The 22,629-nt window shown below is 45.8% G+C and overlaps 1 protein-coding gene across 3 annotated transcripts in view; it reads right to left on the bottom strand.

The window, feature by feature from the left end:
- Positions 1-22,629, bottom strand: part of dzank1 (double zinc ribbon and ankyrin repeat domains 1) — a 52,662-nt gene that overhangs the window by 13,643 nt on the left and 16,390 nt on the right. For all 3 annotated transcript variants that reach the window (XM_078405222.1, XM_078405223.1, XM_078405224.1), the window contains 6 exons: positions 13,600-13,717; positions 12,022-12,135; positions 11,312-11,404; positions 9,332-9,454; positions 7,031-7,195; positions 4,145-4,367 (listed from right to left, as the gene is read on the bottom strand). In XM_078405222.1, coding sequence (XP_078261348.1) covers positions 4,145-4,367; positions 7,031-7,195; positions 9,332-9,454; positions 11,312-11,404; positions 12,022-12,135; positions 13,600-13,717 — 836 coding nt within the window. The remainder of the gene's footprint in view (positions 1-4,144; positions 4,368-7,030; positions 7,196-9,331; positions 9,455-11,311; positions 11,405-12,021; positions 12,136-13,599; positions 13,718-22,629) is intronic.

The raw sequence follows: 22,629 nt of genomic DNA, 5'->3' as shown, positions 1-22,629 counted from the left end.
AGCACCCATAGTCAGGATTGAACCCGGGTCTCTGGCGCTGTAAGGCAGCAGCTCTACCGCTGCGCCATCATGCTACCGCAAGTTAAACAAATCTACTCTGCCTGCACGTGACCCATATCCCTCCATTCCCTGCATATCAATGTGCCTGTCTAAAAGCATCTTAAACGCCTCTATCGTATCTAACACTACCATGTTTCTTTAGTCAGAGGGTGGTGAATCTGTGGAATTCTTTGCCACAGAAGGCTGTGGAGGCCACGTCTGGATACTTTTTAGGCAGAGATAGATTCTTGATTAGTCAGAGGTTATGGAGAGAAGGCAGGAGAATGGGGTTAGTAGGGGGAGATAGATCAGCCATGATTGAATGGCTGAGTAGACTTGATGGGCTGAATGGCCTAATTCTACTCCTATTCCTTATGACCTCTGGCAGCGCGTCCCAGACACCCACCACTCTTCAAACAACATGCCCGGCAAGTCTCCTTTAAACTTTGCCACTTCCACCTTAAAGCTGTGTGTGACTAATTCATGCCACCTACATCTTAATAATGACTGTTTCCATGCAGTCCTTGAAAGCTGATTTGCATTCCTAACACATCATTTACTAGGCTGAGCTGCCCCCAATCATATGTTAATTATAGGGAAAGAAAGCCTGTGACAAAATACTGAGATTCTTTCCATTTTACAGGAAATAAGATTTAAATGAACACCAAAGTGAAGCTTCAATGTTGACACAAACCGCTTAAACACTCAGACTTTGTATATTTATATTAAGAGTCAAGAGTGTTTAATTGACATATCATCAACGGAACAATGAAATTCTTACTTCAAGCAGCTTAATAGGCCCATAAATGCAATAACAGATAATAATCAAGATTATGATAAGTTAATAGATGTAATACGGGGTAACCATAATAATACAACACCGAAGTCTGTGGTGCAACCAAAGACACAGTCCATAAAAGATCATAGTTGCTGAAGTTAGTGTTGTGCAGCGTTCAAGAGCCTGATGGTTGCTGGGAAGAAGATGTTCTTTAATGTTGGAGGTCACGGTTTTCAGGCTCCTGTACCTTCGTCCCAGCGAAATGAGAGCATGGCCAGAATGGTGCGGGTCTTTAATGATACTGGCTGTGATTTTGAGGCCACGCCTCTCCTGTAGATCCCTTCGATGGTGGGGAGGCCAGTACCAGTGATGGACCGGGCAACGTCCACCACTCTCTGTAGTCTCCTATGGCAGCCCTGGTTCTGTATCGTAGGCTTTGGAGAACGAAAGTGTGCTTTTTAAGTCTGACATGAGGGATTAGAGCAACAAATCTCCATAGCATGCACGAGGTGCTGTATTCCTTACACTGGCTACTCCCGGAACGAAGTACCTCAGTGACTGTAAAGTGCTTTGAATCCTGAAAGGTGCTATACAGACGTCTTTCTTTTTAAAATCATGGAGTCGTACAGCATAGAAACAGGCTCTTCAACCCAACTCATTCATGTCTACCAAGATGCCCAACCAAACTAGTTTGCCCACATTTGGTCCATATCCCTCTAAATCTCTTTTCCCATTTCCCGTTTAGAAATTACATACCATAGGAGAGTGTGAAATCAGAGTGACGATCTGCCACTCCCCACCGCTGGGTCGGCTAGGATTTTATTGCATGGAGTGCCGGGGGCTGAGGAGTGACCTTGTAGAGGTGTTTAAGATCATGAGAGGGATATATAGGATGAATGCACAGTTTATTGCCCAGAGTAGGAGAAACAAGAACTAGAACTTGGATCACATGGGATCCAAGGAGAGATAGCTGAATGGATAGAAAATTGGCTTAATGGAAGGAAGCAGAGGGTGATGGTGGAAGGTTGCTTCTCGGACTGGAGGCCTGTGACGGCACGGTAGCGCAGCGGTAGAGTTGCTGCTTTACTGCGAATGCAGCGCCGGAGACTCGGGTTCGATCCTGACTACGGGTGCTGCACTGTAAGGAGTTTGTACGTTCTCCCCGTGACCTGCGTGGGTTTTCTCCGAGATCTTCGGTTTCCTCCCACACTCCAAAGACGTACAGGTATGTAGGTTAATTGGCTGGGTAAATGTAAAAATTGTCCCTAGTGGGTGTAGGATAGTGTTAATGTACGGGGATCGCTGGGCGGCACGGACTTGGTGGGCCGAAAAGGCCTGTTTCCGGCTGTATATATATGATATGATGATGATGGTGACTAGTGGTGTGCCTCAGAGTTCAGTGCTGGGCCCGTTGCTGTTTGTCATCTATATCATTGATTTGAATGAGAACATACATGACAAGTAGTAGGTTTGCAGATGATCCAAGAAGGGGTGGTTTTTGCAGATAGTGAAGATGGTTGTGAAAGATTGCAGCAGGATCTTGATCGATTGGCCAGGTGGGCTGGGGAATATTTGATGGAATTTATTAGAGAAATGTGAGGTGTTGCATTTTTGGGAAGTCTAACAAGGGCAGGACCTACACAGTGAATGGTAGGGCTCTGGGGAGTGTTGTAGAGCAGAGGGATCTACGAGTGCAGGTGCATGGTTCCTTGAAGGTGGAGTCACAGGGAGATAAGTTGGTCAAAAAGGCTTTTGGCACATTGGCCTTCATCAGTCAGATTACTGAGTATAGAAGTTGGGAGGTCATGTTACAGTTGTATAAGACGTTGGCGATGCCACATTTAGAATAATGTGTTCAATTCTGGGCGCCATGTAATAGGAAAGATGTTGTCAAGCTGGATAGACTATAAAAAAGAATTACAAGGATGTTGCCAGGATTAGAGGGTCTGAGCTCTAGGGAGAGGTTGAGTAGCCTAGGACTCTACTCCTTGGAGCGCAGGCGGATGAGGGGTGATCTTATTGAGGTATACAAAATCATGAAAGGAATAGATTGGGTAGATGCACAGAGTCTTTTGCCCAGAGCAGGTGAATCGAGGACCAGAAGACATAGGTTTAAGGTGAAAGAGAAAATATTTAATAGGAATCTGAGGGGTAACCTTTTCACACAGGGCTTAGGGCCTGTTTCCATGCTGTATGACTATGACTCTATGACTCCAATTTCACACAGAGAGTGGTGGGAATATGGAACGGGCTGCCAGAGGAGGTAGTTGAAGTAGGTACTATAACAGCATTTAAAATACATTTGGACATGGACAGGAAAAGCTTAAGAGGAATATGGGTCAAATACAGGTAAGTGAGTCTAGTGTTGATGGGGCATCTTTGTTAAGATGAGCAAGTTAGGCCAAATGGCCCGTTTCTGTGCTGTATTACTACGAGTTCTCTACAACTGCTGCTACTGTTAGCCAACTACAGTTGCTACCATTGGCCCCAGCCCACCCTGTCCCAGAAAGTGTAGTCACAAGCCCATAGGTGCACTCAGGAACATGTTACCTCTGGAGCCTATCCAAGGTTACGAGAGAGCAGAGCTGATCACAACACGTAAGGGCAGCACAGGCAGCTGCTGCCTCACAGCACCAGAGACCCGGGTTCAATCTTGGCCTCAGGTGCAGTGCATGTGGAGTTTGCAACCTCTCCTTGTGGGTTTACTCTGGGTGCTCCAGTTTGTGAATGAGTGATCAATGGTCGACGCGGACTCAATTGATCAAAAGGCTTGTTTCCACACTGTATCACTAAACTAAACTAAGAGGTGCCGGCATGATGTACCAGCACATACCATTCTAATAAAGTAGAGATCCAATTTGACTGGAGAGTGCACAAATAAAAGCTTTTCACTGCATCTCAGTACACATGACAATAATAATCCAATACCAATACAATCTGAGTGAAACACAAAGTGCTGGAGGAACTCAGCGGGCCAGACATCATCTGTGGAGGGAATGGACAAACGACGCTTCGGGTTGGGACCCTTCCTCAGACTGGAGTGTGGGGAGCGGAAAAAGCTGAAAAAGAGTGGTGTGGGTGGGATAAAGCCTGGCAAGTGATAGGTGGATGGTCTGAAGAGGGGTCCCAACACAAAACATCACCCATCCTTTTTCTTCAGAGACGCTGTCTGACCCGCTGAGTTACTCCAGCACTTCGTGTCTACCTTTCTTATTATAGGTGAGGTGGGTTTGATTGTGAAATGGGTGGAGCTGCACTGGGCAATCGCGACCACAGAAACAGATGGCTGGACTTTAGGCAGGCAGGCAGGCGAGCGATGTCACTGACCTCTGCCCGGGCTGACCGCTGTGAGAAGGGGACGGTGATTGCTCGTCCTTTGCTGCTTTCCACGATGAGACGTGATCTCCATCTCCTTCTTCTGCATCATCTTGCACGATGGGTAAAACAGACCCACAGTTTGGGTCCCTTGATCCTCCTTTTCTGGCAGCCTGAACCCTGGCAGTGGGATGGTCAAAGGTTGCCATGTTGCAGAATCATGAAGATCTATGGGCTGCAAGGCAGAAAAATTAACAAGGTCAGTCGTGTTCAGTTTTTAAACTGCGAAAGTGACAAATTTACAGTGCAAACACCACAAAGTTGTTCATTTACATTCAGATCCCAGAAGTGAAACTTCAGCTCACAGCCCACTGACATACTGTAAAAATGCAGCATATTGGCATGGCTGATAGTTGGCAAACAATCTGCTGGAATAACAGAGGTTAAAGCTTGCACAATAACCTTGCAGCTGTTAACTTCACCCTGGGCAAACACATGCTGCCTAACAAGAATGATCCCAGGAATGAGTGGGTTAACAAATGAGTGTTTGCCAACACTGGACGTCTACTCACTGGAGTTTAGAAGGATGAGGGGGGCGACCTCATTGAAACTTACTGAATAGTGAATGGCCTGGATACAGAGAATGTGGAGAGGATGTTTCCACTAGTGGGAGAGTCTAGGACCAAAGGTGATAGCCTCGGAATAAAAGGACGTACCTTTAAAAAGGAGATGAGGAGGAATTTCTTTAGCCAGAGGGTGGTGAATCTGTGGAATTCATTGCCACAGAAGGTTGTGGAGGCCAAGTCATTGAGTATTTGTAAGGTGGAGATTGACAGAATTAGTAAAGGTGTCAGGGATTATGGGGAGAAGGCAGGAGAATGGGGTTGAGAGGGACAGATAGATCAGCCGTAATTGAATGGCGGAGTAGACTTGATGGGGTGAATGGCCTAATTCTGCTCCTAGAACATGGTTAAACTGCAATGGTGGTGGTGGTTTCTTTGTTGTCACGTGTATCAGGTACAGTGAAATAATTTTTTTGAATACAGCTCAGCAAGACTATCCCAGTACGTAAGTCAGCCCACTGAGTGCATATGCAAGAGGCGACATTTTAGCTTCATTTTATAGTCCCAGTTGCAGCTGGCCACAAAGACCTGTTGCAGTCATAGCCTCCATTTCGGTCATCTTGCGATCCTGGCCCTCTTCACCCTTGTTCCTCAGGGGGCGCCTCCAACTATAATCCCAAAGAATTAGCAGCCCAGCTATAATCACTCCCATTGCATCAGCTCCACTCCTCTGTCTCAAAGTCTATCTTTTAAATAGGCAATTAATGCTAGACTTTGCCCGTAACATTAGGCAAACAATTAAAATCTGTTTAATGTCACAACGTAAAATACATGATGAAATTAAAAGATTAATTGTTTTTGGAATGTATAGGGTGAATGTACATAGTCTTTTACCCAGGGGAAGGGAATCAAGAATCAGAGGGCATAGATTTAAAGTGAGAGGGGAAAGATTTAATAGGAACCCGGGGCAACCTTTTCACACAGGGGATGGTGGGTAAATGAACCGAGCTGCTGGAGGATGTAGTTGCAGCAGGTACTATAACAACATTTAAAAGACACTTGGATAGGTACTTGGATAGGAAATGTTTAGAGGGATATGGGCCTAAAGGGAGAATGGGGCCAGCTCAGATGGGCATCTCAGTTGACATGGACGAATTGGGCCGAAGCACATGATTCTGTGCTGTATGATTATATTTTAGTTCTTCTGAGAGAATTGAACTACCTGCTGGAGTTAACCGTCTGCCCGCAATTGTGTCAGAACACTGTCACATTCCTCTGAGCTTCGACCATTAGGTTTTTAGGTTTATTATAATTGTCACATGTACTGAGGTGAAAAACCTTGAACACAATCAAGCTAAACACAAGCACAAAAGGTAGAGCCAAGAGAAAAATGCCACAGTGCAGAATATAGTTCTCCACATTGGAGCATAACAGTTCCACAGAAAATGTCCAACGTTTACAATGAGGTAGGATGGAAGATCAGGACTGTTCAGAAGTCGGGAAGAAGCTGTTCAAGTGTCTGGTGGTGCCGCTTTCAAGTTTCTGCACCTTTTGATGGACGGGATTGGGGAGAAGATGGAATGAGCGGGGTAGGACAAGTCTGTAATTACCTTGGCTGCTTTTCCAAGGCAGTGTGAAGTGTAGATGCAGTCAGTAGTGGGGGGTCTGGTCTGTGTGATGGACAACTAATTAGCAAAAGTATAGAGCAACATTATTTAGCATGTACCAAGAGCAACAGCGGTACAGCAGTAGAGTTGCTGCCTTACAGAGCCAGAGACCACCTTCTTTAGTCAGAGGGTGGTGAATCTGTGGAATTCATTGCCACAGATGGCTATGGAAGCCAAGTCAATAGATATTTTTAAGGCAGAGTTTGACAGATTCTTGATTAGCAAGGGTTATGGGGAGAAGGCAGGAGAATGGGTTTGAGAGGGAAAGATAGATCAGTCATGATTGAATGGCGGAGTTGACTTGATGGGCCGAATGGCCTAATGCTGCTCCTATAACTTATGAGATGCATGGAGTTTGTAACTTCTTCTGGTGACCACCTGGTTTTCTTTGGGTGCTCAGGTCTCCTCCCACACTCCAAAGAGGTTGTGTTTGTTGATTAATTGGCTTTGGCAAAATTGTCCCTGGTGTGTAGGTTGGAGCTAGTGTACGGGGTGATCGCTGGTCGGCGCAGACTCGATGGGCCGAAGGGCCCGTTTCCACAAAAGTAATCCTAAAGTCTAAAGAAACCCTAAACGATGTGAGTGAATTTGTATGGATGCTGTATGCGAGTGAGTGAGTTACTGATTGTGCTTTTGAGGGGAAAGTAAACATTCTCACTGAGACCTACCTCTGCCGGGGTGGCAGGGTGGCCGGGATCAAACAGCATGCTGTTGCGGGAGTCCACCCGCGGCGGAGGCTCCAGGTAAAGGCCACAGGACGAGCAGAAACGGCCGTATGGATGGTTAGATGCTCCACATTTGGAGCAGTTGTGGTAACTCATAGGGGGGCCAGGCTGGAAGAAAAGACAGACTTCATTAATAAATGAAACTTCATACAAAACCTTCCATGTATTCAGATGCTCCTGCAGTTTATCAACAAAAATTAAAGAACGCCTGAATGATAAGCAAAACTCAAAGTGCTGGAGCAACTGAGCGGGTCAGGCAGCATCTGTGCGGGTCAGGCAGCACCTGTGGAGGGAATGTACAGACGACATTTCGGTTCAGGACTCTTCTCCAGACTGAATAGGCAGCTTTCCAGACTCAATATTGATTGATTTCCTCTACTTCAGTAACTTTAGACTCCTCCTCTTCCCGCCTTAATCAACACCCTTTTGTCTCCTTTCATCTCCAGCCTTTATCACTTACTCCACCCATCTGCTAACCATCCCTCTCACATGTATCCACCTATCACTTGCCAGGCTTTGTCCTGCCCCCACCTCTCTTTTCCAGCTTTCTCCTCTATACTCCATCAGTCTGAAGAAGGGTCCCAATTGGAAATGTTGTCTGTCCATTCCCTCCACGGATGCTGCCTGACCCGCTGAGTTCCACCAGCACTTTGTCTTTTTCTCGAGATTTCAGCATCTGCAAACCTTTGTGTCTCCTGATTTATAATCTTGATTATGAAATAGGAAACAAGTTCATCAGTTTAAGGATTGCTCAATGAGGTTAAGAATGGATTATCAACCATTTCACTGCCATTTCAGACCATCTGACCAACAAATGCCTTCCATCTGCATTGGAGTTCGCAGCAAGAACTGTCCACATGTAGAAACAAGGAACTTCTGAGGCTGATTTACACAAAAGGTCACAAAGTGCTGGACTAACTCACATGGATAGGTGACGTTTCAGGTCGGGTAGGGTAAGACAAAGCATGGCAGGTGACGTTTCAGGTTGGCCCTTTTGTCCCGACCCAAAATGCCACTCATCTTTTTACTCCAGAGATGCTGCGTGACCTGCTGAGTTACTCCAGCACTTTGTGCCTATCTTCGGTATAAACCAGCATCTGCGGTTCCTTTCTACACAGGTAATAGGTAGACACAGGCGAAGGTGGTTTTGATTGGCAGGTGCTTAGAACAAAGCCCAGAGATTAAAGCAGAAAGTGTGAGACAGCCTGATTTAAGAGTTGTGATGTCAGGAATGGAGACAACTGAGCCCATAACCATTTTGTTGATGCCACAACATGTCCTATTGCTTTATGCTTATGCAAGAGCAGGTGCCTTGACTCTCATTCTAGTTTTCCCTTCTCTTGTTTTCTCTGAAACATCGGAGGCTCTGGGAAGACATGATAGAAATATATAAAATTATGAGAGGCATAAATAAGGTAAACAGAGAGAACCTTTTCCCCCAGGGTGAAAATGTTAAATACTAGAGGGCATGACTTTTAGGTGAGAGAGGGAAAGTATAAATATGTAAGAAGGAACTGCAGAAACTGGTTTAAGCTGAAGATAGACACAAAATGCTGTAGTAACTCAGCAGGTCAGGTAGCATCTCTGGAGAGAAGGAATGGGTGATGTTTCGGGTCGAGACCCTTCTTCAGACTCATCGTATAATAGACAAAGTATAAAGGTTATGTGTGGGGCAAGTTTTTTTACACGAGAATTGGGGGGGGGGGGGGGGGGGGGCTGGAAAGCGCTGCCAGGGGTGGTGGTGAAGGCAGATACGATAATGGCAATTAAAAGACTTTTGGATAGGCACATGGATATGCAGGGAATGGAGGGATATTAATTATGTGCAGACAGATAAGAGTTGGCTTTGGCCTCATGTTCAGCACAGCCATTGAGTGCTGAAGGCCTGTTCCTATGCTGTACCCTTCAATGTTCCATGTGCGGGGCAAGTTTTTTTTAATGTAGAGGGTGTTAGCTGCCTGAAACGCACTTCCATAGGTGGTGGTGAGGCAGATAAAATAGTGGTGTTTAAAACGCTTTTAGATAAACACCTGGATATGCAGGCAGAGGAAGGATATGGGTCATGTGCAGACAGAAGAAATTAGTTTATCTTAGCATTGTTTGGCACAGACATTGCCGGATGAAGAGGCTGTTCCTGTACTGTTCTTCAGTATGTTCAATGCATTCAGCAAGCTTTAGGGCACTGTTTTATGCCCGTGTGAAGTCCAACTGCTGAACAGCATTGCATTGCAGCCTTTTGCCTACCTTGGCTCCACACCAGTCACAGAATCGAGCGTCAGTGTTGTTAACCCGACCACACTTGGAGCAAGACAGCAACTTTCCCCCTTGACTCGGTAATGGGACAGCATGATCTCCACTAAGAAGAGGCTATGGTAAAGGGAGGAGAAAACAAACATGTTAAATTTAGGAACAATTTCAGTGCAACCCAGAAAATAATAAAATTGCATTATGTTTTTGTTATAATGTAAAACAATGGATCTATCTATTTTGTACCTTAAGAATGGAGATGAGGAATTTCTTTAGTCAGAGAGTGATGAATCAGTGGAATTCATTGCCACAGATGCTGTCAATGGGTATTTTTAAAGCGGAGATTGACAGATTCTTGATTAGTACGGGTATCCAGGGTTGTGGGGAGAATGGGGTTGAGAGGGAAAGATAGATCAGCCATAATTGAATGACGGAGGTGACTTGATGGACTGCATGGCCTAATTCTGCTCCTGTGACATGAACTTATTTCACTGCTGGTCATATTATTGTGGCATAGTGGGAAAATGGGTGCACACCTGGGTCAAGAAAGAGGAGCGGAGGGGAGGGTAAAAGAAGAAAAAGAATGGGTTGGGTGTTATCTAAAATTGGAAAATGCAACGTGTATGATTGGGCTACAAATAGCAGACAAGGTGTTGAATAACACACTCTCATTTTATATTCATCTCTCTGAAGTTAAATTGAAATAATTAATTTTTATTCTTGACATTGATACTTGAGGGTTTTTATACAAAGGGGAGGTATTTTCGTGGATGGGGAATAGAACTTTATTACATCTCTGACACCTAAAATATATTTCAAGGATAATTTGGTGATTTAGAGCAGGTTGCTTTGATGATCTGACTGGCAACTAACAACACTCAGTTTGTTGCAATTCTATGTAAAGACTGCTGGTGACATTTGATCTCTCTTCAGATTTGGTCATCAAATCATACAGGGAAGCTGACATTGTGACATGCGCCTTTTCTTTGAGAGGGATATCTAGTTCGTGCCACAGTTCTGGCCCTGGGAAATTTTCATGTCCACCAATGAATCCTTCTATATAATTTGTATCGTTGAATGAGAATCAAGACTGATCATGACTTTAGACTTTAGAGATACAGCGTGGAAACAGGCCCTTCAGCCCACCAGCGATCACCCCATACACTGGCACTATCCTACATGCTAGGGACTATTTACATTTTACAGAAGCCAATTAACCTACAAACCTGTGCATATTTGGAGTGTGGGAGGAAACCAGAGAATCCAGAGAAAACCCACGCGGTCACAGGGAGAACGTACAAACTCTGTACAAACAACACCCGTAGTCAGGATTGAACCCTGGGCTCTGGCACTGTAAGGCAGCAACTCTACCACTGCGCCACTGTGCTGCCCTTTATATTTTGGAAATTAAATTGTTCATACAGCATAAGGCACAAATGATGACTGATTCAAATGACAGTATACAACCAGACAAATGGGCATGGCAAGAGTTTGAAGAAGGGTCCTGACTCAAAACATCACCTATCCACCATGTTCTTCAGAGATGCTGCCTGACCCGCTGAGTGACTCCAGCACTTTGTGTCTTTTTGGGCATGGCATAAAATGCATTCATTTTGCATTTTGCTTCGGCAAAATGTGTAAATTTTCCCTAATGTGTCGGATAGTGTTAGTGTACAGGGTGATCACTGGTCTGTGTGAACTTGGTGGGCTGAAGGGCCTGTTTCCGCACTCTATCACTACAGTAAAATCTAAGGTCTAATAATTTTGACAACTACATTTCGTATGAATTTTTAAGTGTTAATTTAGATTTTTATAGATTTCTATTTTCAATATAGAACAAAATTGTGAGAGCGGCAAGCAACTTATCAATGATATTGTATCAATAACACCTCTTACACAGCTTCCATGAGGGCTCCCTCACGGTGCACAGTGCAGCATGTATGTTCTATCTATTAAGTGTGAGTGGCAGTGACTTACCTTGGAAGATTCTGACAGCTTGGTCTCACAGGTTACACAGTGCAGGATGTTGGCTGGGTTACCTGTTCCACAGGATCGACAGATGATCTTGTCCTATTGAACACGCATCATTGTTATATTGTATAATTAAACAGCCTTGTCAGCATTAATTATACTAATCAGAATGTGCTGAGGGCAATGGAGTACATGACTGCACAAAGTTAATTTTCTTTGCCACTGGGTTCATCTTATTTCAGGGTAAAACTGTGAAGAGTACAAAGGTGTCCGAGGAGAGGGACATCGGTTCGCTGAACAATCTGGACGGAGGCGATGACTGGTGGCCTTGCAGCAGCCTGGGGCTTGCCTGGATCAGGTGCCGCTCCAGAAGACCTAGTGCGTGGACTGGACTTTGGAAATGGCACCAAATCTGGTGACTATTGAGTCACTAAAGAATTTCACAATGTTTTGCGCGTGTGACAAAAAGCGCCATTGAACCATTGAAGAAAGACCTGGCTACCTCTCTAAACATTATTTTAAAATTATGACTATTTACCTCACTGATAAATGCATGAATGACGCACGCAGGCAGTGTTGCAGAAACTTGTTGACCAGCACCATTTTCAACAGTGGAACTCCCAATATTCTCTACATAACTCTAAAGCGATCCACCCATGTAATAAATCAGCGAAGCGAATGCTTCTTATTCAGCGAGTACAGGTTGTGTCGTTTACCTGGAGGCGGATGCTGGCCTGAGGCACCAGCTGAGGTGATACAGGAGCCTCACACACGATGCACGTTGGAGTGTTCAATGGGATCATTGTCTTGCACTCAACACAAAGTCCAGTCTGTAAACCAACACAAAACTCTTGTCAGATTTTTGATGAACAATTATTTAACCATTTTTGTGACGGGCAGCATAATTCAATATTATATAGAAACATAGAAACATAGAAAATAGGTGCAGGAGTAGGCCATTCGGCCCTTCGAGCCTGCACCGCCATTCAATATGATCATGGCTGATCATCCAGCTCAGTAACCTGTACCTGCCTTCTCTCCATACCCCCTGATCCCTTTAGCCACAAAGGCCACATCTAACTCCCTCTTAAATATAACTCCCTCTTAAATATGTTTCAACCCCCACCACCTCTCTACCCCAGTAGCACACCCACTTCCCCATCCCATTCCAATAATACCCCTCCCTCCGGCTTTACATTTTTGCCCCTCCTCTCTTCTTATCTGACACCCCTCTGTTGCAGTCTGTCACTTCCTCCACCCAAACCCCTCTCACCTGTGTTCACCTGTCACTCCCCAGGCTTTGACCCACCCCCAATTCCCTTTCCCACCTTTCTTCCCCAACTCCATCAGTCCGAATTAGAGAACCAACCTGAAATGTCGTCTGTCCATTCCTTCCACAGATATTGCCTAACCTGCTGAGTACCTCTAGCAATTTAGAGTCAGACAGCATGGAAACAGGACTTTCAAGCCAACTCCACCATGGTGACCATGATGCCACATCCAAGCTAGTTCTATTTCCCCACATTTGGCCCTATCCCTCTAAACCTTTCCTATGCATGTACCTGTCCAAGTGTCTTTTAAATGTTGTTATAGTGCCGGCCTCCAGATTCAGGGATAGTTTTTTCCCCAGCAGTAATCAGGCAAATGAACCACCCTATCAACAGCTAGAGAGCAGTCCTGAGCTACCGTTGGGAGACCTTTGGGCTATCTTTAATCAGACTTTACTGGACTTAATCTTGCACTAAACGTTATTCCCTTTATCCTGTATCTGTACACTGTGAACTTAGTAGATACGATATGAGGGAAATTGGTGGAACATACGTAAGACAATACAGCACAGGAACAGGCCCATCGGCCCAAAATGTCTGTGCCGAACACAATGCCAAGTTAAACTGATCTCCTCTGCGTGCACGTGATCCATATCCCTCTATTCCCCTGCATATCCAGGTGCCTAACTAAAAGCCTCTTAAATAACACTAAATCTGGCCACTAAAAGATCCCGTCCAAGCTAGGTAACTCTCTGCGTGCTGGTTCCAGAAGCTGATCTGTAATCACTCATTATAATCACTAATCTTTATCTTTAGTCTAGTCTTTCCATTGACTGGATAATATTCAACAAAAAAAGCTTTCCACTGTACCTCGGTACATGTGAAAATAATAAACTAAACTAAAACTAAACTCCACTTCATATGCCCACCACACTCTGAGTTTGTTTTTGAAATGAATGCGGTGTTGCTAAAAGTAAGTTATTCTTAGACGAGCAGGACAGGTTCCTGTTTTCGGCCGTTACTCACCCGAGCTCCTTCTGGGGGCAGCAGTCTACGGCCAGGCACCGGAGGGACGGGGGAGCCACACTCTTGACAGAAACGTGCAAAGGGATCTGCTGGGCGAGGGGCGAAGCAACGAGCGCACCTGAAACAAGTTAAACCAGAGTGAAGACACAGGAGGGACAACCTGCCCCACAACCACCCACCACTAACTGGCTGAATAATATACACCATCTCCGGCAGTGTTTAGTTTGGTTTACAGATACAGCATGGAAACAGGCCCTTTGGCCCACCGAGTTCTCGCCGGCCAGCGATCACCCGTACACTAGTTCTATCCTACACAATGGGGACAATTTACAGAAGCCAATTAACCTACAAACCCGCATGTCTTTGGAATGTGGGAGGATACCAGAGCACCCGGAGGAAACCCATGCAGTCACAGGGAGAACGTACAAACTTCGTACATATAGCACCTGTAGCCAGAATCAAACCCGGATCTCTGGCGCTGTAAGGCAGCAGCTCTACCGATCTGAGACTATGCCGGCCCAGGGGTTCTTGCATGACATATTAAAAGGCAATGATATATAAAGACCTTCTTAATTGATCTTTTCTTATGTTTCCTTAACCGTGGCACAATGGCACAGAGGTAGAGTTGCTGCCTCACAGTTCCAGACCCTGGTTCAATCCTGTCTAAGGGTGCTGTCTGTGTGAAGTTTTAACGTTCTCCCTGTGACCGTGTGGGTTTCCTCCCACATCCCAAAGACCTGTTGGTTTGAAGGTTAATTGGCTTCTGTAGATTGTGTAAACTGTCCGTACTGTGTAAGATAGAAGGAGTATATGGGTGATCGTTGGTCAGCACGGACTTGGTGGGCCGAAGGGCTTGTTTCCATGCTGTATCTCTAAACTAAACTAAAATTATTCTATTATTTATTGAGTACTCTATTTACAGAGCTGTTGCGCTGCGGCAAGTAAGAATTTCATTGTTCTGTTTTGGTACATGTGACAATAAAAGATAGGGCAGCACAGTGGCACAGCGGTAGAATTGCTGTCTCACACCGCTAGAGATCCGGGTATGATCCTGACCTCAGGTGCTGTCTGCGTGGAGTTTACACGTTCTCCCTGTGACCATGTGGGTTTCCTCCGGGGGCTCCGGTTTCCTTCCACATCCCAAAGACGTGCGGGTTTGCAGGTTAATTGGGTCTCTGTAAATTATCCCTAATGTAAGAAGTGGATGTGAACGTGGGATAAAAATCAGATGATCAATAGTTGGCACAGACATGGTGGGCCAAAGGGCCTGTTTCCATGCTGTATCCCCAAACTAAACCAAATCACTTGACTCTTAATAATAATAATAATGCATTACATTTATATAGCGCTTTTCAAACACTCAAAGACGCATTACAGGGATTTCTAGAACTCTTGAGTCGGCTAGGATGTAGCAGTTCTTTGAGGAGGATTTGTGGCTATCCCAACATCTTTTCCTCTGGCCATGGACGATCCAGGAACAGAATTTCTTCTTTGGGGGGGTCTAGGGGCGTACTTGCTAATGACAGGGGCTGCCCGGTGGTGCTAAGAAGGAAAGGCATGGGCACCGTCCTCATGAACTACCTCCACCCAGCGGCCAAATTCCTGCACATTGTGGACTTGGTCAATCCAGTGCGACTGTAGGCACGTTTTCCACCATCTAAGGTTAATGCTGAGAGCAGCAGATCCATCTCCACTTCATGTTTGCTCCACCACAGACTATCGACCATGTTGCCATCCCACTGGACTGCAATAAAACTATTCACCACTGAGACTAGTGTCAACAAGGCTCTGTCACTCTTTTTCTTAAATCTACCTAATTCAGTTATTCTGTTATTGCACTTTAGTATTTGTTTGCGTTACTTTGTTTTTGCACCATTCCGCTCCTTGGCACTCATTGTATTTATTGTTGTATTTATCATTTGGCAGCACAATGGCACAGCAGTAGAGCTGCTGCCTTACAGTGCCAGAGATCTGGGTTCAAACTTGACTTGGGGTGCTGTTTGTACAGAGTTTGTACGTTTTCCCTGTGACTGTGTGGGTTTTCTCCGGGTGCTCTGGTTTCCTCCCACATTCTAAAGATGTAAAGATGTACAGGTTTATAGGTTTTTGATGTCACAGACCGAGTGCAGAGCATCCTCATGGGTGAAGGTGAGCAGCCGGAAGTGGTAGTGCATGTCGGCACAAACGACGTAGGGAAGAAGTGGAAGGATATTCTGCAGCGTGAGTTTAGAGAGCTCGGGAGAAGTCTTAAAAGCAGGACCTCCAGGATGGTTATCTTCGTTTTGCTTCCAGTTCCTCGTGCTGGTGAGGGCAGGAACAGGGAGATAGGGGATCTGAATGTGTGGCTGAGGAGCTGGTGGAGGGGGCAGAGATTTAGATTCTTAGACTACTGGGATCTGTTTTGGGGTAAGGGTGAATTGTACAAAAGGGACAGGTTGCACCTCAACAGGCGGGGGACCAGCATTCTGGCAAGCAGATTTGCCACTGCTACACGGGTGGTTTCAAACTAAATAGTTGGGGGGGGGGGGGGAGGGGGGGTGTCAAATGGGATAGACAAGGATGGAGATAAAGGGAAAGAGAGTATAGGAAAAGTTAAGAAAGACCCCAGAATTAACGAGACAGAAAGCTCACGAAGGGATACGAGAGAATGGCCAAGTGTAATAGAAATCGATGTGAAAGGTGAGATGAGCAATGGATTAAAAGTATTATATATGAATGCGCAAAGTATAAGAAGTAAAGTGGATGAGCTTGAGGCTCAGTTACAGATTGGTAGGTATGACATTGTGGGGATTACAGAGACGTGGCTGTAGGAGGATTGGGACTGGGAACTGAATATTCAGGGTTATACGTCCTATAGAAAGGACAGGCAGGTTGGCAGAGGAGGTGTGGTAGCTATGTTGGTGAGGGATGAAATTCAGTCCCTTGCGAGGGGTGACATAGGGACTGATGATGTAGAGTCACTGTGGATAGAATTGAGGAATTGTAAAGGTAAGAAGACACTAATGGGAGTCATCTACAGGCCCCCAAACAGTAGCCTGGATATAGGGTGCAAGTTACAGCAGTTAAAACTGGCAGGTAACAAAGGTAATGCCACTGTGGTTATGGGGGATTTCAATATGCAGGTAGACTGGAAAAATCAGGTTGGTTCTGGACCCCAAGAAAGGGCGTTTGTAGAGTGCCTCCGAGATGGATTCTTAGAGCAGCTTGTACTGGAGCCTACCAGAGAGAAGGCAATTCTGCATTTAGCTAATGTTATCCCACTTTTCAAGAAAGGAGCGAGAGAGAAAACGGGGAATTACAGACCAGTTAGCCTGACATCGGTGGTGGGGAAGATGCTGGAATCAATTATTAAAGAGGTAATAATGGCGCATTTGTTTAGCAGTAAAAAGAAAATCAGCATGGATTTATGAAGGGGAAATCCTGCTTGACTAATCTTCGGGAATTTTTTGAGGATGTGACAAGTAAAATGGATGAAGGAGAGCCAGTGGATGTAGTGTTTCTAGACTTTCAGAAAGCCTTTGATAAGGTCTCACATGGGAGGTTGGTGAGCAAAATTAGAGCACATGGTATTGGGGATTATTGACATGGATAGAGAATTGGTTGGCAGACAGGAAGCAAAGAGTAGGAATAAATGGGTCCTTTTCAGAATGGCAGGCAGTGGCGAGTGGAGTGCCGCAAGGCTTGGTGCTGGGGCCACAACTCATTATAATTAATGATTTGGATGATAGAATTAGAAGTAACACTAGCAAGTTAGCAGATGACACAAAGCTGGGTGGCAGTGTGATCTGCGAAGAGGATGTTAGGAGGTTGCAGGGTGATTTAGACAGTTCAGGTGAGTGGCCAGATGCATGGCAGATGCAGTATAATGTAGATAAATGTGAGGTTATCCACTGGCGGCAAAACAAGAAGGCAGATTATTATCTCAATGGTATCAGATTAGATAAAGGGGAAGGGCAACGAGACCTGGGTGTCCTTGTACACCAGTCACTAAAAGTAAGCGTGCAGGTACGGCAGGCAGTCAAGAAAGCTAATGACATGTTGACCTTTGTAACGAGAGGATTTGAGTATAGGAGCAAAGAGGTCCTGCAGTTGTACAGGGCCATGGTGAGACCACATCTGGAGTATTGTGTGCAGTTTTGGTCTCCTAATTTGAGGAAGGACGTCCTTGCTATTGAGGCAGTGCAGTGTAGGTTCACGAGGTTAATCCCTGGGATGGCAGGACTGTCATATGAGGAAAGATTGGAAAGTCTGGGCTTGTATTCACTGTGGTTTAGAAGGATGAGAGAGGATCTTATAGAGACGTATAAAATTATAAAAGGACTGGACAAGCTAGATGCAGGAAAAATGTTCCCAATGTTGGGGGAGTCCAGAACCAGGGGCCACAGTCTAAGAAAAAAGGGGAGGCCATTTAAAACTGAGGTGAGAAGAAACTTTTTCACTCAGAGCTGTGAATTTGTGGAATTCTCTGCCACAGAGGGCAGTGGAGGCCAATTCACTGGATGAATTTAAAAGAGAGTTATATAGAGCTCTAGGGGCTAGTGGAATCAAAGGCTATGGGGAGAAGGCAGGCACAGGTTAGTGATTGTGGATGATCATCCATGATCACAATGAATGGCGGTGCTGGCTCGAAGGGCCTAATTGCCTCCTACACCTATTTTCTATGTTTCTATGTTAATTGGCTTCTGTGAGTTTGAAAAAAGGATTTGTCCCTCGTGCGTATAGGTCAGTGTACGGAGTGATCACTGGTTGACATGAGGTGTTTCACACTAGGGCATCAGAGATGTCCTCATTCTTCAGGAAACGGGGTTTCCCCTCTTCCATTATAGATGAGGCTCTCACTAGGGTCTCTTCTACATCCCGCAGCTCCGCTCTTGCTCCCCCTCCCCCCACTCGTAACAAGGACAGAATCCCCCTCGTTCTCACCTTCCACCCCACCAGCCAGCATATCCAACAAATCATCCACCAACATTTATGTCACCTACAACGGGACCCCACCACTGGCCACATCTTCCCATCCCCTCCCCTTTCTGTGTTACGCAGAGACCGCTCCCTCTGTAACTCCCTGGTCCACTTGTCCCTTTCTACCCAAACCACCCCATCCCCGGGCACTTTCCCCAGCAACCGCAGGAGATGCAACACCTGTCCCTTTACCTCCCTCTTCAACTCCATCCAAGGACCCAAACAGTTTTTCCAGGTGAGACAGAGGTTCACCTGCACCTCCTCCAACCTCATCTATTGCATCCGCTGCTCTAGATGTCAACTTCCTTACATCGGCGAAACCAAACGCACTCGGCGATTGCTTCGCTCAACACCTTCGCTCAGTCCGCCTTAACCAACCTGATCTCCCGGTGGCTGAGCACCAACTCCCCCTCCCACTTCCAGTCTGACCTTTCTGTCATGGGCCTCCTCCAGTGCCATAGTGAGGCCCACCGGAAATTGGAGGAACAGCACCTCATATTTCGCCTGGGCAGCTTGCAGCCCAATGGTATGAACATTGACTTCTCCAACTTTAGATAGTTCCTCTGTCCCTCTCTTCCCCTCCCCCTTCCCAGATCTCCCACTGTCTTCCTGTCTCCACCTATATCATTTGTCCCGCCCCCCTGACATCAGTCTTGTTTTGTTAGTGTGTTTCCTTTCTGTAACCTGCTACAGAACAGCTACACAACTAATTAACAGAGGCTTTACACTCGAGTCTTGGGTTCAGTCATTTTAATTCAGGATCCCTCTGGCTACCGCCTCATGGGTAATATATCCCCGGTACTGCACCACTGGGTGCGCTATTCCCATAACATCTCCCTTTATATACAAAACAGATATGTACAGGAACTTTACATGTATAGCCATAAATTAAATTCTTCCATGGTATCTTATTTCACTGAGTCCAACATGTCTCCAACAGTCCATTTTCCAACATCCCTTTGACAATCCATTTCCGTGGTAGCTTCCAAATTTTCCTCCCTTGGATCTGCGATAGTTCAGTGCTCGGAATTATCTAAACTTTGAACAACACATGTCTGGTTCCTCATTCCCTTTCCCTTTTTATCTATTAATTTGTTTGTTTATTTATTTAGTTTTATTAGCCATTACATAAAACAATGCATATCAAACTATAACTGAAAATATAACATTAACTTTTTAAACATAACCTAATAGCCTTTACATCTATATTTAACTACATGTACAGGCCCTATCCTTATTTGGGCACATAATCCTGCAGATAGCGTGGTTTTCGAACGCATCTACCAGATCTTGTTGTCAGGGTTTGATGCTCCCTGGGGACCCGGTGGTCGGCTCATAGGTCGATTTTCTCGCTCCGGTTCAGGCAACGTCACCAGGTCATCTAGGTCAACATCAACGCGATGAAATGGCTCGTTGGTCTTCCTCAGATGGCGCCGATTCCGACGATAGATGTCGCCGTCCTCGGTTCTGACTTCATAAGATCTGGGTTGTGCAACACGGCCTACAACCACAGCCTTCCTCCAGGACAGATGTTGATTATCGGTCAGCTTCACTCGAACTCGATCGCCAGCTTTCAGGGGAATCAGATCTTGAGATCCTCTGTTGTAGTAGTCTGCTTGTCTGTCTCTAGCTGCTCTCAACTCATCTCTTACTTTTTTTGGAATTTCAGGTTTGAGCAGCCTCTGAGTAGTCGGTAGAATGGTCCTGGTACGTCTGTTCATCAATCTTTGAACTGGACTGCTACTCATGCCAGGTGTTGGTGTATTGCGAAAAGCTAGTAGGCTCAGGTAAGGATCAGCTCCGGCAGCCTTAGCCTTCCTCAGCAATGACTTCGCAACTTTCACACTGCTCTCCGCCTTTCCATTACTCTGTGGATATATAGACAGATAGACAATAGGGTGATGTGCTCGTATGTTCAAACTGCCACTTCTTGGTAAAACTCTTGAACTCCTCAGCTGTGAACTGTGGCCCATTATCTGTGATGAGCTGATCTGGTATTCCATATCTTGCAAACTGGCCTTTCATTTTATGGATGACATTCACTGCCAGTGTTTTCTCTAGATAGTCTATTTCCCAATATCCTGAGAAATAGTCCACAGTGATCAAATAGTTCCTTCCATCCAAGTGGAACAAATCTGCACCCACCTTCGCCCATGGTCTCTCTGGAATTTCATGGGAATGCAGTGTTTCTTTTGGTTGCTCTTTCCCTTGAGCTTGACATGTCTCACATTTTTGTATGAAGTCCTTGATTTCTGCACTCATTCCGGGCCAGTGCAGACATTCTCTTGCCCTTCTTAGACAGCCATTCACACCAATGTGGGAATCATGTACTCTTGTGAGCATGTCGCGTCTCCTGGCTTTAGGGATGATTACTCTCTCTCCCCTAAATATGAGACCATCTCCAACACTCAGCTCGTCCCTCACATGGAAATAGGAGATGAGCTCTGGGTCAACATCCTTCTTGTTCTCTGGCCAGCCTCGTTTGATCACCTCTTGCAGTTTCTGCATAGTCTCATCTTCTCCTGTTGCATCCCTTATGCCATTTAGCAGAGGCTGTGCTATTGGGATGTGCCTTGCCAGGTTTACAGTCTCCAGTTCTCTCATGGTCTTGTCAGTCTTGCCAGTCTGAATATATGCTCTGCTCAGCATGTCTGCAAGGTGCATCTCCTTCCCTGGTCTGTATCTTATTGTCACATCATAGGTCTGCATCCTCACCAGCATCCTCTGCAATCTCTTTGGTGCCCGATGAAATGGTTTTGTGGCGATTATCTCCAGTGGCTTATGGTCTGACTGCACATTTACTGGTCTTCCATATGTGTACACATGCAACCTCTCTAGACCAAACATCACTGCCAGCAATTCTTTTTCTATTTGTGCATATCTGGTCTCCGCATCCGTCAGGGCCCTGCTGGCATAGGCAACTGGATGGCCCTCCTGCATCAGCGCCGCACCAAGTCCAGTTTCTGACGCGTCGGCCTGTACTGTCAGCTCCTTGGATGGATCATAGTATCTGAGTACTGGCTCGGCAGTTACTAGCTACTTTATGTCCATCACCGCCCTGTCATGCACCTGTGCCCACCACCAAACTACATCCTTCTGTGTCAGCTTGAGTAGCGGTTCACATAGGTCGCTTAATCCAGGAAGGAATTTGCTCAAGTAGTTAACAAAGCCAATAAATCGCTGAACTCCTTGGACATCCGTTGGGTTAGGCATATGTAGCACGACTTCCACCTTCCCTGGATCTGGTTTCAGTCCTGCAGCAGAGACTCTATGTCCTATGAAAGTGACTTCCTTCACCTTCAGCTTTGCCTTCTCTATGTTCAGCTTCAGGTGACGGTCACGACATCTCTCCATCAGAGCTTTAACCTTCCTGTCATGGTCTCTTTCTGCTTCCTCTGCCATTTTTCCTTTCCCAAACACTAGAATGTCGTCAGCAACAGACCTCACTCCTTCCAGGCCCTCCAGCACTTGGTTCTGTCGTCGCTGGAACTCCTCAGGGGCCGTGGACAGACCAAACGGCATGCGTCTCCACCTATATCTACCATATGGTGTGTTAAATGTCGTAAGCTGAGAACTCTCATCATCCAGTTCCACATGCCAAAACCCGTTCTTGGCATCAAACGTGCTAAAGACCTTGGCATCATTCAGGTCGGTGAGGACATCTTCGATCGTCGTCATTGGGTAATGACTTCTTTTAAGCCCCTTGTTCAGATCCCTCGGGTCTAAACACACTCTCAACTTCCCATTGGGCTTTTCTACACACACAAGGCTGGATACCCATGGTGTGTGGATCTCTACTGGGGCAATTATTTCCGCTTCTGTCAGTCTGCCTAACTCCTCTTTCAGCTTACTCCGTAAGGCTACAGGGATTCTTCGTGGTGGGTGGATCACCGGCGTTATGCTGTCAGCTACCAGCAGATGGTACTTGCCCTCAAATTTACCTGTCCCTTCAAACACATCAGCATACTCCGCTATCAATCTTTCCTTGGTCAGAGGGATTTCACTGCCACTCAGTGTCATTATGTTCTCTGTACACACTGAGATGAGCCCCATCTGCTGGGCTGCCCTGCT

The sequence above is a fragment of the Rhinoraja longicauda genome, chromosome 9, assembly GCF_053455715.1.
Source record: "Rhinoraja longicauda isolate Sanriku21f chromosome 9, sRhiLon1.1, whole genome shotgun sequence".
In the NCBI taxonomy this organism is placed as follows: domain Eukaryota; kingdom Metazoa; phylum Chordata; class Chondrichthyes; order Rajiformes; family Arhynchobatidae; genus Rhinoraja; species Rhinoraja longicauda.
This window is presented reverse-complemented; position numbering and strand designations above follow the sequence as displayed.